Genomic DNA, 17,194 nt, shown 5'->3' on the forward strand with positions numbered 1-17,194 from the left:
CAAATTCCAGACATGTCATTTTATCTGCAAATATTTCCGTACATATTTCTAAAAGAGGCTGTTTTAAAATCCCAATCCCAAAACATGATACCTACCTATAAAATGAGCAATTTATGAATATCTAATGCCCAGTCAGAAGTTTCATATTCTACCAATTAAAAAACTGTTTTGGCCGGGCGCAGTGGCTCACGCCTGTAATCCCAGCACTTTGGGAGGCCAAGGTGGGCGGATCACGAGGTCAGGAGATCGAGACCATCCTGGCTAATATGATGAAACCCTGTCTCTACTAAAAATACAAAAAAAAAAAAAAAAAAAAAAAAAATCAGGGGGATGTGGTGGTGGGCGCCTGTAGTCCCAGCTAGTCAGGAGGCTGAGGCAGGAGAATGGCATGAACCCGGGAGGCAGAATTTGTAATGAGCTGAGATCGCGCCACTGCACTCCAGCCTGGGTGTCGGAGTGAGACTCAGTTTCAAAAAAATATAAATAAATAATTTTTTTAAAAAGTCTGTTTGAATTGGGAATGCAGAGTTAAGATCCGTATACTGTGATTGTTCAAATGCCTCTTAAATCTCTTTTATTCTATAGAGTTTTGGGGGGAATTTTTGTTCAACAAACTGGGTTGCTAGCCCCATAATGCTGGATTTTGCCAATTTCACCCCCCTATGTTGTTAACAATGTTCCTCCATGCTTTACATTTCCAATAAATTGTTGGTTAGAAACAGAGGTTTAATTAGATTTTAATGTTTTTTATTTTTATTTTTGCAAAGCCATTTACAAGTAGATATTCATGTTTCACCACTTTTAACATGTTCTGAAGAAAAGAAAACCAATTTGAATATAAAATAGCTTCAAATTTTTTTTTTTTTCCCTGAAAAGAAACACCTTCCTTGGTGTCTTTGCTGTTTAGTGTACAGTAACTAAAGTATAAGATTTGGTGGTTAGTGTAAATTTAAAATTACAATTAAACCAAATATTTTGAAACACTGAGGAATCTTTAAAGAAAAACTCTTTCAAGTGTCTTTCCTATCATAAAGCATATGCCTACACTAAATTCCTAGCATCCTAGTCCCCCTCTTTCTTTCAATCCCTTTATCATAATAAAAATATTTACCATTTATTACATAACACATTTGTTATCAGCAAGCTCTTCTCAAAGTTGTCAAATACGACTCACCTTTAGAATGAGGTTGTTCCTGCCAAATGTTCTCTGCAAGTGAAGTTTCTCTGTGAAGAAACTTGTTTTAAATCATGTGCTCGATACCCACAGAAAGAACTGTTTAGTTTTTAAAAGTCCAAGAGGTTTTTCCATTAAATATAATATTTACTCTAAGATAAATTATTACTGTCAATCCAAATTCTCTTAAAGAAGATGGAACCTTTGGTTGTCAAAAATGTTGCAGAAATATATTTGATAAGAGATGTCAAGTTGCATTAATAGTATAAGCAGATTACAAAATGGTAAGCTGACATTTTTATAAAACAAAACAAAAATACAACACAAAAGAAAAGACAGAACAGTGTTAATGGTAGTCATCTCTTGATGGTAGAAATGGGTGATTTTGATTTTTAAAAACATTATATGTATTTGTTTCTATAAGAAACACGTTTCTTCAGTGGAAAATAGTCAATGCTCTGTCCTCCCTAATCAGAATCAAAGCTTATGTTGTGACAGAGACTTATAAAAACCATGTCTCAATACTATAAGAGACTTCAAGGCACTAGAGAGTCGAGGGTTGTTTCTAAATGCCCTCCTATAGGCACTGTCCCTTCCATCAATGTAATCTTACTTGGCACAAGAGTTTACTCGACAAACAGAACTGGATAGAGTCATTCCTGGCATTTCCTGAGAGTCGGAAGCAATTCGCAGTTTAGTTGTCTCCTTTGTAGGCATCGTCTCTTCTTGCTGTTTGCATTAAATAAACAAAATCAATGTCCCTCCCACCCAGAAAATACTATTTTCAAGCTCTAACATTAGCTTTACTTTACTCTTTCCCTAGACATCCACTAACAAGATAAGATGAGTATACCACAAAAGTCATTTCCAATAATTTATATTCCTACTCTAAACTGGTACAGTGGTACTCAACTGAGCAGTGCCAGGCATATAGTAAATTTCTTTAGGCAATCCCATTTTAATGGAACATAGCTAGAATAAAAGCTTGAGCCAGAATTAACAACATAATGATTTGGAGTATAACTAAGAAGTCAATAAACTGCACCACTTATTTCACATGCCACAAATTCTATTTGAAGTCACCTGTTAAATTACTTTCCCGCTCAACTTTCCTGCTACTAACAGCTAGGAAGCTACCAGAAACTCTAAATGGGGGTTGGGAGGATTTTAACCTTCTATATTTTTACAGTGTTTAAGTTTGTTTCAATAAATTTTAGTCTTGTGTATTGAAAAAAGAAAAATTACCTGATCACCTGTTCTTTCTTGCTGAGTAGTCTGGATTTCTTTTAGCTTCTTCTCCATCTCTTCAATCTGTTTCTGCATTTCTGCTCTCTTCTCTGCACTGGTCAATAGCTCGGCTAGAAACAGTAAAGCTGCTTGAGGTATTATTCCTCATAGTAACTCATTCTGTGCAAAACTGCCTTTGGAGCTCATCTCCTCAACACATATGTTACTAATACAAATGAAAATGATTTAAGTGGAACAAGGTCCTCAACTTGTGGTCTAGGCCTCTATTCTTTTATTTATCCATTCAATAAAAAAATAGAATACCTTTGAACAACACAGGTTTCTACTAAAAGGAAAAAAATACTGAATACCTACTATGTGCCAAGCACAACTCTGAGTACTTAGGTTTCAGTGGTACATAATACAAAGTCTTTGGTTATGTGATGCTAACAATCAAATTTGGGGGAAACACACACACAAGAAAATCAGTTTAGAAAAAGAATAAAATAGATGATGTGAGAATGTGTGACTGGGTAGACAGATGGAGGTCAAGGGAGGGCTACTTAAGACCAGTGATCAGGGAAGATCATTCTGATAAAGTGACATTATTACGCTGTAACTTAAATGATAAGGGGCCAAAGTTCTGGGGTAAGATTCTAGGCTAACCAACTAGGTGGCACAAAGGCCCTAATGCAGGAAAAGACCACTGTGTCTAAGAATCCAAAGGAAGTTCAGTGTGGTTGCAGCATAGTAAGAGGGTGAATAGAAAAAGATGGGGTTGGAGAGGTAGGCAAAGGCTAAGTCACATGGGGTTTTGTTTGTTTTTGGAGATGAGGTCTTGCTATATTGCTCAGGCTGGTCTCAAACTTCTGGTTCAATCCTTCTGCCTCACTTTTCTGAGTAGCTGGGACTACAGGCACATGCTACCATGCTTGGTCATGCAGGGTTTTGCAGGTTAGGGTAAAGAGGCATAGATAGTGAGCCATGTGCTTATTAGTCAATTAATGAATGATGGGGTGTAACTGAAAAGTCTGAGGTGAGTACACTAAGGAGGCTCAGGAAATAGAAAAGAATTAGAGGATAGAAATCTGAAAGAAGCTAGAGTTTTTGAAAGAAGAGGGAAAAAATGATTTGGAAGTGCAATGCAAAGAAAAACAACCTTTGTGTAGGCCCTGATTATGGCTTCTTCTTTTCTTGTATTCTTCCCTGAGAGTAAGTAGTTGTTAGCAAGTCTTCGAAGCCAGTTTTTGACAGTAACTAGAAACCACATTTATTGAAATGAGGATTTATATAAGGGTACAAACTTATACACAGATGGGAATTTATATAAGCTCATGAAATAGATTCAGAGACCAGCTGAGAAATGAGTATTAAGATCTGCATGGTAGCTCATGCCTATAATCCCAGCACTTTGAAAGGCCAAGGTGGGAGGATAACTTGAGCCCAGGAGTTTGAGACCAGCCTGGGCAACACAGGGAGACCCCGTCTATTTAAAAAAAACAAAAAAACAAAACAAAACAAAAAAACACAACAGAAATGAGTATTAAAAAATTCTCAGAGGTCAGTGCCTTCTTATTCCTAATTAAATCTCATCTAATCTAGAGTAGGTCCTTCTTTGGCTAGTTGAAAACAAAATGTACTTTTTCTTTTTCCCACAGAAATGAAAATTCACCATGTTGCCCAGGCTGGTCTTTTTTTCCCCAAAGTGCTGGAATTACAGGTGTGAGTCACTATGCTCAGCCCTAAAATGGACTTTCATTTTCCTTCTATATACCTGGTACAGACTAAGCTTTTCCCTTAGGAAACAGTTTTTATCTAGATACCTAGTTCCTTTTCTGGTTCATATTTGGCCACCCTTCTAGCCTATTTCTTTGCTGGAGTGGTTCTCCTTTTCTAAAACCCTTACTCAACTAACACCTTGCTTTGCAACTATCCCTCTCTCCTACCTAGACACACAGGTTCAATTTGAACCCAGAGCACTTTTGACAATCTTGGATGACACTAATTAGTGTAACAAATGAAAACACTTCCAAACTTACTAACAGTCTGCTTTACCAAAGTTGCCACCTGGAACTCAGAAAAGATTGCTCCTCAAAGTTTAAGTGATGGTTAAGTTTCCCAGCTAACCCCACAAACACTACATCCTCTTAAGAGAGCTGAGCTATATTAGTAGGTTATTCTGCATATCCATGTATAAAAGAAACATTACTTTCTCCTTACAGATCCTAATAAGAAATGTCTAAATGGAAGTGGACCCTCCCCTACCTCATTTTCTGTACCCTTCTTTACTCTCCTTCACCTTGTCATGCGTTAAGCCCCACATGCCTTACTTCCCTACTTTCCAGCCCATTCTGCCCTGCCTCTTGCCTTCAAGTACTCAAGGCTCCAGAATCAGAACTGTTTCCTGTTTCCCAAAAATTCCCATATCTCAATTTTTAAACATTTTTCTTTAATTTATAATGTCTTTAAAAAATATGAATATCCATAATCTAAATCATTGCAGTGTGACCTAACAGGTTAATCTAAATAAGCTCTTGGAGAAATTTCAGACAAAATATCAAAGGTAAAGTGGAATATTTCAAGCAATAGCATTAGGAAAAGTACTTAATAGGGATGCATGGAATGTACATATATGCATGTCAGGGATCATAGCCGCCTGCTTATTGTATTGGGGAACATAAATTGTTCACACAGTTCAGAACGTCTTCCTTTACTTCTAAATATACTCAGTACCCCCACACCTCAAGGAGTTCTCGTGGAAGGCAGCAATGGGAGGTTGGCTGATACACAGAAAGAAACAGTACAACCATAGAAATATCACATAAAGGTGCAAAGTATAAGGTTAGTTTTCTTCAGACGTAATAGATCAGCTCAACCTTCACACAACTAAGTCAAGTCCTTTTCACAAACTTGAATTACACACACCTTCCCTTTGCTCTTTTAATTTCTTCCGGAAAACTTCAGCCCGGATTTCTTCAAAGGAGAATTCCCCCACTCCTGCATAAATCTTCTCCTTACAATACATCATTTTCTCTTTCTTCTCCTCAGATGCTTGCTGATGGCTCTGAACCCTTTGTAGAGGATCTCCTTCTTCCTTTCCAGGCTTTCTGGTGCTGAGGATGTGGTTTATACTAGGTTCAATTTTACATGGCGTCCTAAAGAAGCAAAATTACTATTATTCATATGGGTAAAAATAAAAAAAAAAATAAGATTGATAAAATAAACTAAAAATAATTCACAAGGGCCATCAATAATTATGTTCTGCAAATCTGGAGGCATTATATTACCTGACTTCAAACTATACTGTAAGGCCATAGTCACCAAAACATCATAATACTGGTATAAAAACAGGCATATAGACCAATGGAACAGAATAGAGAGCCCAGAAATCAAGCGAAATACTCACAGTCAACTGATCTTTGACAAAGCAAACAAAAATGTAAAGTGGGGAAAGATAGCCTATTCAACAAATGGTGCTGGGATAATTGGCAAGCCACATGTAGGAGAATGAAACTGGAGTCTCCTCTCTCATGTTATACAAAAAATCAACTCAAGGTGGATCAAAGACTTAATTAAATCTAAGATTTGAAACCATAAAAATTCTAGAAGATAACATTGGAAAAACCCTTCTAGACATTGGCTTAGGTAAAGACCTCATGACCAAGAACCCAAAAGCAAATGCAAGAAAAACAAAGATAATTAGATGGGACTAAACTAAACTAAAAAGCTTCTGCACAGCAAAAGGAATAATCAGCAGAGTAAACAGACCACCCAAGAGTGGGAGAAAATCTTCGCCATCTATGCATCTAGACAAACGACTAATATTCAGAATCTACAGGGAACTCAAGCAAATCAGCAAGAAAAAAACAAACAATCCCATCAAAAATTGGGCTAAGGGCATATATAGATAATTTTCAAAAGATATACAAATGGCCAACAAGCATATGAAAAAAGTTTAACATCACTAATCATCAGGGAAATGCAAATCAAAACCACAATGCGATACCCCCTTACTCCTGTGAGAATGGCCATAATCAAAAAATCAAAAAATAATAGATACTGGCATGAATGTGGTGAAACGGGAACACATTTACACTGTTGGGGGGAATGTAAATTTGTACAACCACTATGGAAAACAGTGTGGAGATTCCTTAAGGAACTAAAAGTAGATCCACCATTCGATCCAGCAATCCCACTCCTGGGTATCTACCCAGAAGAAAAGAAGTCATTATATGAAAAAGATACTTGCATATGTATGTTTTAGCAGCACAATTCGCAACTGCAAAAATATGGAACCAGCCCAAATGCCCATCAATCAATGCGTGGATAAAGAAAATGTGGTATATATCTACCATGAAATACTACTCAGCCATAAAAAGGAACAAAATAATGGCATTTGAAGCAATCTGGATGGAATTGGAGACCATTATTCTAAGTGAGGTAACTGAGGAATGGAAAACCAAACATCATATATTCTCACTCATAAGTGGGAGCTAAGCTATAAGGACATAAAGGCATAAAAATGATACAGTGGACTCTGAGGATTCGGGGGAATAAGGGTAAAAAGATTACACATCGGGTACAGTGTACACTGCTCGGGTGACGGGTGCACCAAAATTTCAGAAATTACCACTAAGTAACTTATTTGTGTAACCAAACACCACCTGTTCTCCAAAACCTATTGAAATTTAAGAAAAAGGAAAATAAAATTATGCTCTGAGTACCACCTCTGCTATGACAAGGAAGGAAATTAGCCATAAGTGGGATCATCAAGTAGCTTATATTATTTATAGGTGAAAATAAATCTTAATACCATATCCTAATGATACCCAGTATATAAAAAAATAAGTTAATCTATGCAATACAAACCATTTTTCATGGTTTAGTATCCAAAAGAATTAGAGTTAAGAATATAGCATTAGGAACTCAATAATATTAAGTCCAAGGTGCTCAGCTGAGGGGGAAGAATCAGAGTGGTAGCATAGATTTTAAAAGAATGAAGTATAAGATACTTCAACCATGATACAGCAGATATTTTCAACCCTGTGGATCAGAATAACCTACATACCTTTTATTTTCTTATATACCTTTCTACAACTAAAGATACCGGTCCTTTCCAGACTCAGTGAATCAAAAGCTGTAATGGTAGGGTCCAAGCATTTACATGCTTAAAAAGTTTCCCCAACTTGCTCAGCCTGCTAGAGGACATCTATGAAAAACCCATACTAACATCATACTTCATGGTGAAAGGCTAGATGCTTTCCCCCTAAGATCAGGAACAAGACAAGGATGTCCATTCTTGTCACTTTTATACAACATTGTACTAGAAGTTCTAGTCAAGGCTATTAGGCAAGAGAAACAAATAAAAGGAGTCCAGATGGGAAAGGAAGAAGCAAAACGATCTCTTTTTGCAGAAGATATGGTCTTAGATAACAAACGAGTTCATCAAAGTCAAAGAATACAAGATCAGTATACAAAAATCAATGTATTTTATCCATTTGCAATGAACAATCTGAAAAGAAAATTAATCTCATCTCAAGGCAGCATGTAAAGAAAGGGAAAAAAGAAAATGAAATTAAGAAAACAATTCTATTTACTATAGCTTCAAAAACAGTAAAATATTTCACAATAAATTTAAAATAAGGAAGTGAGAGAAGACATATAGATGGAGGCTGGGCACAGTGGCCTGTAATTCCAGCACTTCGTGAGGCTGAGGCAGGAGGATCACTTGAGGCCAGGAGTTCAAGACCAGCCTGGGCAATACAGTAAGATCCTGTCTTTTTTTTTTCTTTTGAGACAGAATCTTGCTCTTGTCACCCAGGCTGGAGTGCAATGGCACGATCGCAGCTCACTGCAACCTCCGCCTCCCAGGTTCAAGCAATTCTCCTGCCTCAGCCTCCCGAGTAGCTGGGATTACAGGCGCCGGGGCCACCAGGCCTGGCTAATTTTTGTATTTTTAGTAGAGATGGGCTTTTGCCATGTTGGCGAACTTCCGACGCCAACATGGCTGAGACCCTGTCTTTAAAAAACAAAATTAGGGCCGGGCGCGGTGGCTCAAACCTGTAATCTTTGGGAGGCCGAGACGGGCGGATCACGAGTTCAGGAGATCGAGACCATCCTGGCTAACATGGTGAAACCCGGTCTCTACTAAAAAATACAAAAAAACTAGCCGGGCGAGGTGGCGGGCGCCTGTAGTCCTGGCTACTCGGGAGGCTGAGGCAGGAGAATGGTGTAAAACCGGGAGACAGAGCTTGCAGTGAGCTGAGATTCGGCCACTGCACTCCAGCCTGGGCGACACAGCGAGACTCCGTCTCAAAAAAAAAAAAAAAAAAAAAAAAAAAAATTAGGGCCGGGCCCGGTGGCTCAAGCCTGTAATCCCAGCACTTTGGGAGGCCAAGATGGGCGGATCACGAGGTCAGGAGATTGAGACCATCCTGGCTAACACGGTGAAACCCCGTCTCTACTAAAAAAAATACAAAAAACTAGCCGGTCGTGGTGGCGGGCGCCTGTAGTCCCAGCTACTCGGGAGGCTGAGGCGGGAGGATGGCGTAAACCCAGGAGGCGGAGCTTGCAGTGAGCTGAGATCTGGCCACTGCACTCCAGCCTGGGCGACGGTCCATCTCAAAAAAAAAAAAAAAAAAAATTAGCCAGGCGTGGTGGCATGCACCTGTAGTCCCAGCTACCAGGGTGGATAAGGCAGGAGGATTACTTGAGCCCAGCCTGGGCAACACAGTGAGACACTGTCTCTAAGGGGAAAATATATATATATATATTTTTATATATATATCCCAGCTATTTTATATATTACATATTTATATATTTTTTATATATTATATATATATTTTTAGAGACACTGTCTCTAAAAAAGTATATATATAGGTGGTATATATATAGATATATATATAGATGATAAGCATATGAAAAGATGCTTCCCATGTCATTAAGGAACTGCAAATTAAAACAATAAGATACTGCTGCACACGCATTAGAATGGTTAAAATCTAAAATACTGATGACACTGAATGCTGCCAAGGATGTGGAACAATAGAAGCTCTCATTCATTTGTGGTAGGAATGCAAAACAGTATAGCTACTTTGAAAAATAACTTGGCACATTTCTACAAAGCTAAAATTAGTCTTATTATGCAATCCAGCCAAATGAGTTAAAAACTTATGTCTGCACAAAAACCTGGCTGGGTGTGGTGGCTCATGCCTGTAATCCCAGTGCTTTGGGAGGCTGAGGCAGGAGGATCACTTGATCCCAGGAGTTCAAGACCAGGCTGGGCAACAAAGTGAGACTCTGTCTTAAAAAAAAAAAAAAAAGCCAGCCATGGTAGCATGCACCTGTAGTCCCAGGCACTAGGCAGGACGAGGTGGGAGGATCACTTGAGTTCAGGAGTCAGGACTGCAGTGAGCCAGGATCATGCTACTGTAGGTGAAAGAACAAGACTATTTAAAACAAACAAACAAGCAAACAAACCTGCACATGAATGTCTATAGCAACCTTATTCATAGTTGCTAAAACTTGTATGTCACCAGAATGACCTCCTGTGGGTGAATAGATAAACAAATCGTGGCACTTCTATACAATGGAATATCATTCAGCACTATAAATGAGGTATTGTGCCAGAAGAAGATGCAGAGGAACCTTATTGTTAAGTGGAAGGAGCCAGATTGAAAAGGCTACCTATACTATGATTCCAACTACATGACTTTCTGGAAAGGGCAGAACTATAAAGACAATGAAAAGATCAATAGTTCCCAGGGATTTGGGGAGAGAGAGAAAGGGATGAACAAATGGAGCACAGGGATTTCTGGGACAATGAAACTATTCTGAATGACACCGTAATGATGGATATATAACATTTATGCGTTTGTTAAAACCCACAGAACTGTAAAACACATTAGAGTGAATCCTAATGTAAACAAAGAACTTTAACCAATAATAATGTATCAATATTGGTTCATCAATTATAACAAATGTACCATACTCATGTATGATGTTAGTAATAGGAAAAACTGTGCACAGGGTTGAGGGGTGGGGAGGGAGTATATGGGAACTCTCTGTGCTTTCAACCGCATTTTTCTGCAAACCTAACACTGCCCTAAAAATAAAGTCTATTAATTAAAGAAAAAGAAGTGCAAAACTTGTATTCTGAAACCTACAAAACATTGAAAGAATTTAAAGATATACATAACTGGAAAGACATCCCATGTTCATGGACCAGAAGACTTAATATTTTTAAGATGTTGCCGGGCGCGGTGGCTCAAGCCTGTAATCCCAGCACTTTGGGAGGCCGAGACGGGCGGATCACAAGGTCAGGAGATCGAGACCATCCTGGCTAACACGGTGAAACCCCGTCTCTACTAAAAAATACAAAAAACTAGCCGGGTGAGGTGGCGGGCGCCTGTAGTCCCAGCTACTCGGGAGGCTGAGGCAGGAGAATGGCGTGAACCTGGGAGGCGGAGCTTGCAGTGAGCTGAGATCCGGCCACTGCACTCCAGCCTGGGCGACAGAGCGAGACTCCGTCTCAAAAAAAAAAAAAAAAATATTTTTAAGATGTCAATATTCATTAACTTAACCTACAGATTCAACAGAATCCCTATCAAAATTCCAGCTGGTTTTTCTGCAGAAATTGACAGGCTAATCTTAAAATTGATAAGGAATTACAAGGGAATCAGAACAGTCAAAACAATCTTCAAAAAGAGGAACGAAGTTGGATTCATCCTTCTCAATTTCAAGTTACTACAAATCTACAGTAATCGAGATTGTGTGGGGGAAAAAAAAAGATTGTGTGGTATTGACATAAGGATAGACAAATAGATAAATGGAATAGAATTAAGAGTCTAGAAATAAATTCATACATTTCGGTCAACTGATATTTCAACAAGAGTGCCAAGACCATTCAATGGCAAAAGAGTAGTCTTCAACAAGTGGTGCTGGGACCACTGGATATCTACATGGAGAAAAATGAATTTGGACTCCTTCCTTATACCATATACAAAAATTAGCTAAGAATGGATCACAGACCTAAATATAAGAGCTAAAACTATAAAGCTCCTAGAAGAAAATGTATAGAAGTAAATCTTCATGACTTTGGATTAGTCAGAGCCTTCTAAGATATGACACCGAAAGCTTAGAGTTTTTTATCTCAAAATCTTATTTTTAGAGATAAAAAACAGATATATTGCATTTCATCAAAATTTTAAATAACTTTTGGTCTTCAAAAGAGATCACTGAGAAAATAAAATGACAACCCAGAATGGGAGAAAATATTTGCAAATCATGTATCTGATAAGAACTTGTATCTAGAATACCTAAAGGACTCTTAAACTCAACAATAAAAAACCAAATAGAGTAGTTTCTCCTTACTCATGGTTTCACTTTCAGCAGTTTCAGTTATCTATGGTCAATGGTGGTCCAAAAATATTAAGTGAAAAATTCCAGAAATAATTCATCAGTTTTAAATTACAAGTCATTCTGGCCAGGCACAGTGGCCCATGCCTGTAATCTCAGCACTTTGGGATGCTGAGTTGGTCGGGTGGATCATTGAGCCCAAGAGTTCGAGACCAGCCTGGGCAATATGGCAAAACTCCGTCTCTACTATGAACACAGAAATTAGCTGGATGTGATGGCACAAGCCTGTAATCTCAGCTACTCGGGAGGCTGAGGCACAAGAATTGGTTGAACCCAGGAGGCTGAGGTTGCAGTGAGCCACGATGGCACCACTGCACTCCAGCCTGGGCAACAGAGTGAGACTCGGTCTCAAAAAATAAAAACAAAAATTACACTGACCATCCTGATGAAATCCCATATACTCCCATTTTGTTCCACCTAGGATGTGAATCATCCTTTTGTTTAGCATCCACAGCTACTAAGAGTCACTTAGTAGCTGACTCTTATCAGATCAGCTGTCCCAGCATTGCAGTTCTTGTGCTCAAGTAACCCTTATTATACTTAATAATGGTCCCAAAGGACGAGAGTAGTGCTGCTGGTGATTTGGATATGCCAAAGGTGAAAGTTCTTAACTTTTATTTTATTATTTTATTTCATTTTTAGAGACAGGATCTGGATCTGTTGCCTAGGCTGGAGTACAGTGGTGTGACCCTGGCTCACTGCAGCCATGGACTCCTGGGTACAAAAAATCCTCCCACTTCATCCTCCATAGTAACGGAAAAACTAAAAATAGGGTGGGTGCAGTGGCTCACACCTGTAATCCCAGCACTATGGGAGGCCGAGGTGGGTGGATCATGAGGTCAAGAGATCGAGACCATCCTGGTTAACACGGTGAAACCCCGTCTCTACCAAAAATACAAAAAATTAGCCAGGCATGGTAGTGGACGCCTGTAGTCCCAGCTACTTGGGAGGCTGAGGCAGGAGAATGGCATGAACCCGGGAGGTGGAGCTTGCAGTGAGCCGAGATCACGTCACTGCACTCCAGTCTGGGCGACAGAGTGAGACTCCATCTCAAAAAAAAAAAAGAACTAGGCAATGTTAAGCATTAGACTAAATCTCAGGCTGGCTTGCTGACTTATTTATTTAACCACCAGCTACTATACTTTTTCTTAAAAACAGAAATGCTAAGGATTAGGAAGAAAGGGGAAAAATATATCCAGAAGGAAAAAGCAGGATAAGAGGGAAAACTATCATCATTTCTCATTACTATCAATGACAAAATGAGAACGTCTCACTTAAATCACATTATCTTTTCCCTACATCCCCATTATCCCATCAGACAAATCTTCGAACTTACTGCTGAAGCCTCTCCCATCCATGCTCCCTTCTCCTTTCATTACCACTACCCTGCCCAAATACCGCCCCTAATATCCTTGCCTGAACCATTCCAATAGCTTATTTATCTGTGTTCAATCCATCTTCCAGAATAGCCACCATTAATTTTCCTAAAGCAATATTCAGTAATGAAAATATAAACCTAATTAATAAGTTTATTCCTTAATAAAATATTAACAAACGGTCTTTTAACCCTAACATACTCAAAGGAATACAAACACAAAGGATATACAAAACTTTGGTTACTATTTCCTAATAAATAGAGACAGGGTCTCACTAGGCTGCCCAGGCTGGTCTTGAACACCTAGGCTCTACGGATCCTCCTGCTTCCACCTGTGTTGGGATTATAGGTGTGAGCTATTGCACCTGGCCTGGTTACTTTCATCTTCACAAAGAAGAAAATGCCTCTGGTAAGTAGAATAGGTGCCTCTGCCCACCCCTAATAATTTTCACTTCAAAATATCCAAAAACCACACTCACATAACTGGCTGTTGTGCAGTCTCTTCTACATATGGTGTAAAACTGGGAAGCACAGCGGGTACAGCCATCAGTGACGCTGTATTGCCACGAGGCTGGAGATGAAGAAGAAAACTAAAATTACCATAGTTTTATGTTCTGAGACAGCATATATAGACCATGCCTAAATATTCAAGAGGAATTAAAAGAGATGGTAAAAATACTTCTCTACTCTAAATGTGAAGTCTTTGTTGTGTCAGCAAAGCACTGGATCTAAGAGTCCTTACCCTGTATTCCAAGGACCTGCCTGTGTTCCAAGGGCCTGCTTGCAGCTCATTCTCTTTGGCCCTGGGCACGGGAGGTGCTATCCATGGCTCGACTGCAGGCTTAGATAACTCTGCTATAGAAGCCTCATCAGCATTTTCATCAAAAACAGTAATTCTACTATTACTTTGCATCTGTTGAGGAAATGGATTTTGGAGTCCTCTGTTCTGGCTTGGAGCTAGGAGCAAAAATATTAAAACTTCATGTAAAATGTTTCATTATTAACTTAGATGACAGATAAAGTATACCTATTCTTCCCCAACTCAAGGAGAATATTTCCACTACAACAGAAAAAAAAATTTTTTTAATAAAAAAACTTAATAAATCAAAAATAGAATTGTTTTATCCATTCTTTGTTACTTATATTCTGCCTTCTTTTCCCTCCTCCAGTCACCCCCCATCTTTTATTCACAGATTTCCAAAAAAGACATTCTATATCTTCCTTCAGTCATCATTATAACATTATCTAGTTTTATCAGAAACTAACCTAAGTTTTATTCTTCAGTTTTAAACTTTCTCTCAATGGAGTATATCCAGAGATATACTGGAACTAGAGAATACAAAATTAATATGTTAATACAAAATTAACCCATTTATTAGGGGTTTTCTCTGTTGTGGGGCTGGTTATTAACCAAGCTTCATCACAATCTGGATGAAATAGCCTTTGGGACCATACACTTTCTATATCCTAATTCTAGAATCACCAAGCAACATTCTGATTATTGATAAATTGATACCAGGAAAGAAATAAGAGATTTAAAAAAAGTCTGGTTTACATGTCTAACTGCTATAAATATAATAAATAAAAGCTTATTATTCTCTGTACCTTCTGGTTGATTTTGCTATGAACCTAAAACTGCTCTAAAAAATAGTCAGTGTAGGCCGGGTGTGGTGGCTCAAGCCTGTAATCCCAGCACTTTGGGAGGCCGAGATGGGTGGATCACGAGGTCAGGAAATCGAGACCATCCTGGCTAACACGGTGAAACCCTGTCTCTATTAAAAAATACAAAAAACTAGCTGGGCGAGGTGGCGGGCACCTGTAGTCCCAGCTACTCGGGAGGCTGAGGCAGGAGAATGGCATGAACCCGGGAGGCGGAGCTTGCAGTGAGCTGAGATCTTGGCCACTGCACTCCAGCCTGGGCAACAGAGCGAGACTCCGTCTCAAAAAAAAAAAAAATAGTCAGTGTTGTCCAGATGCAGTGGCTCACACCTAAAATCCTAGCTACTTGGGAGGCTGAGGCAAGAGGACTGCTTGAGCCTAGGAGTTTGAAGCTATGGTGAGCTATGATTGCACCACCACGTTTCAGGCAACAGAGCGAGAACCTATCTCTTAAAAAAAAAAAAAAAGTCAATGTTAATTAAAACAAAATTATTGCTGATCTTTGGGTATACAGAGAGTCTAATGTCTGGTCCCAAAGGGCTCTGAAGGCAGGATTCTTAACCATATTAGTATCATTCTCTGAGGCTTTGGTATACATAAGTTTCACTTTAACAACACCTGCTATGTTACTACATATCTTCTTTCAACTTACAATTCAAACTCAGAAAATCTTGATGCTTCCTAAATATTAGGTCTTTCTTAATTAAGACACAAAATTACTGATGCATTTTGATTTTACTGCACACTGTAATATTAGCTCTCCTTTGACTTCCTTCTTTGTGTTACTCAGTATTCAGCAAACTAGAACAGTGTCCACAGGTATACTTATGTATTATCTGCTTACATGAGTTTACCACTTATGTGATTTTACCACTAGAAACTAACAGTTTTCCGAAATAACATTTAACAAACTTACCCTTGAGAGCACCTCCTACACGGATGATTGGAGCTCTTGCTGTCTTTTTCCCTTTGCTCTTTAGTTCTGCTAGTGTGTTTCGTTGTGGTACAGAAGACTCAAAAACTTCCTCCTCTTCTTCTTTCTCAAGTGCCAACAGAGTTTGTCGAGACACTCGAGCTTGGAATTGTCTAAAGCAGCAGAATGGACAACTAACTTTTAGTGAGGTGACCACGACTTTACCAGACTCTAAATTTCCAATTTGTTAAAGTAAACAAATTAGAAGAATAGGCTGGGGGAAGAATGCAGAAATATCCCAAAGAACATATTTATTCTCTCGGAAGTAAAGAGAGTCACCTTAAGATCATGAAAAGTTTTGGCTAGAATGATTTAACTCTCCCTTTAAATGCCCAAGTTTGACCAATTTAAATTATTCTGAAAATCACCATTAAGTTGATCTGAGGATCAGGTTAGGGTTATTAAGACTAAGATCACAGAATTTATTAAGATTAGAGTTTCTCCACCAACTTTTTATTAGAAAACTGGACCCACCAATTGTTAACATTATGCCACATCTATTTTATCACTGAGTGTCTTTTTCTATACACGTGCATGCGCACACACGCACATATACAGTTTCTCCTGACCTATATGAAATGAAGTTGCATATGACATGACATTTTACTTTAGCAAAGCTGGCAGAAGTTTGAAAAGTAAACTTCCTGTGCTGCTGCCACAGTTTTAAGTATTATCAGAAGAGATTCTCCATTCCTACCACTGCTTCATTCAACCAGCCTTGAAAAGTATTATCATAAGGGTAAAAAAACCCCAAAAAACCCAGAATAAATTGCAGGTGCTGGCCAAGATGGAGTATGCCCACTATACCTTTTCTCTCTCTCTCTCTCACTGATAGGATCAAAAACTGTAGACAATATACAAAAAAAGCAACTAACTGAGGGCTCTGAAAAGTCAACAAAAGCAAACAGACTGTGGAGAGGGGTCAAAACTTGAAGAAACAACCCACGCAGGATTGTTTCCTGTTTTTTTATTCTTCTATTTTCTCTTGTGGTTTTGAACTGTTGCAATGGTGGTATGTGAATCTGAAACTCCTAAAGAAACCCCAATCTTACTGGCATGAGGACTAGGAAAAGAGGGCTCTGAAAGCCAAAGAATATGGGAGGAGAACTGCAAAGGAATGAGCTGAACAAGAGGATCTCCTAATTCTGTATGTGAATTGGCACACATCTTAGGTTCCCTCTTGAGCTGTGCATGCACAGGGTAGATTCAAAGCAGCACAGAAAAGGCTTTGAGAACTGAACTATGATTAAACCACTGCCCAAGCCCCAGATTAACCCTTAAGCAGGACGTGCATGGGACAGACCCAAAGCAATATAGCAAAGGTCTTGAAAACTGAACTGACAATGGAACCAATAGCCACACAAGATGA

General features: G+C 38.8%; 1 protein-coding gene across 4 annotated transcripts in view; it reads right to left on the reverse strand.

Moving 5' to 3' along the window:
- BUB1B (BUB1 mitotic checkpoint serine/threonine kinase B) overlaps positions 1-17,194 on the reverse strand; it is a 60,416-nt gene that overhangs the window by 19,730 nt on the left and 23,492 nt on the right. For all 4 annotated transcript variants that reach the window (XM_010359780.2, XM_030930781.1, XM_030930782.1 and 1 more), the window contains 7 exons: positions 15,769-15,938; positions 13,936-14,150; positions 13,673-13,764; positions 5,327-5,556; positions 2,420-2,532; positions 1,788-1,903; positions 1,175-1,224 (listed from right to left, as the gene is read on the reverse strand). In XM_010359780.2, coding sequence (XP_010358082.1) covers positions 1,175-1,224; positions 1,788-1,903; positions 2,420-2,532; positions 5,327-5,556; positions 13,673-13,764; positions 13,936-14,150; positions 15,769-15,938 — 986 coding nt within the window. The remainder of the gene's footprint in view (positions 1-1,174; positions 1,225-1,787; positions 1,904-2,419; positions 2,533-5,326; positions 5,557-13,672; positions 13,765-13,935; positions 14,151-15,768; positions 15,939-17,194) is intronic.

This window comes from Rhinopithecus roxellana, chromosome 5 (genome assembly GCF_007565055.1).
Source record: "Rhinopithecus roxellana isolate Shanxi Qingling chromosome 5, ASM756505v1, whole genome shotgun sequence".
Classification (NCBI taxonomy): Eukaryota; Metazoa; Chordata; class Mammalia; order Primates; family Cercopithecidae; genus Rhinopithecus; species Rhinopithecus roxellana.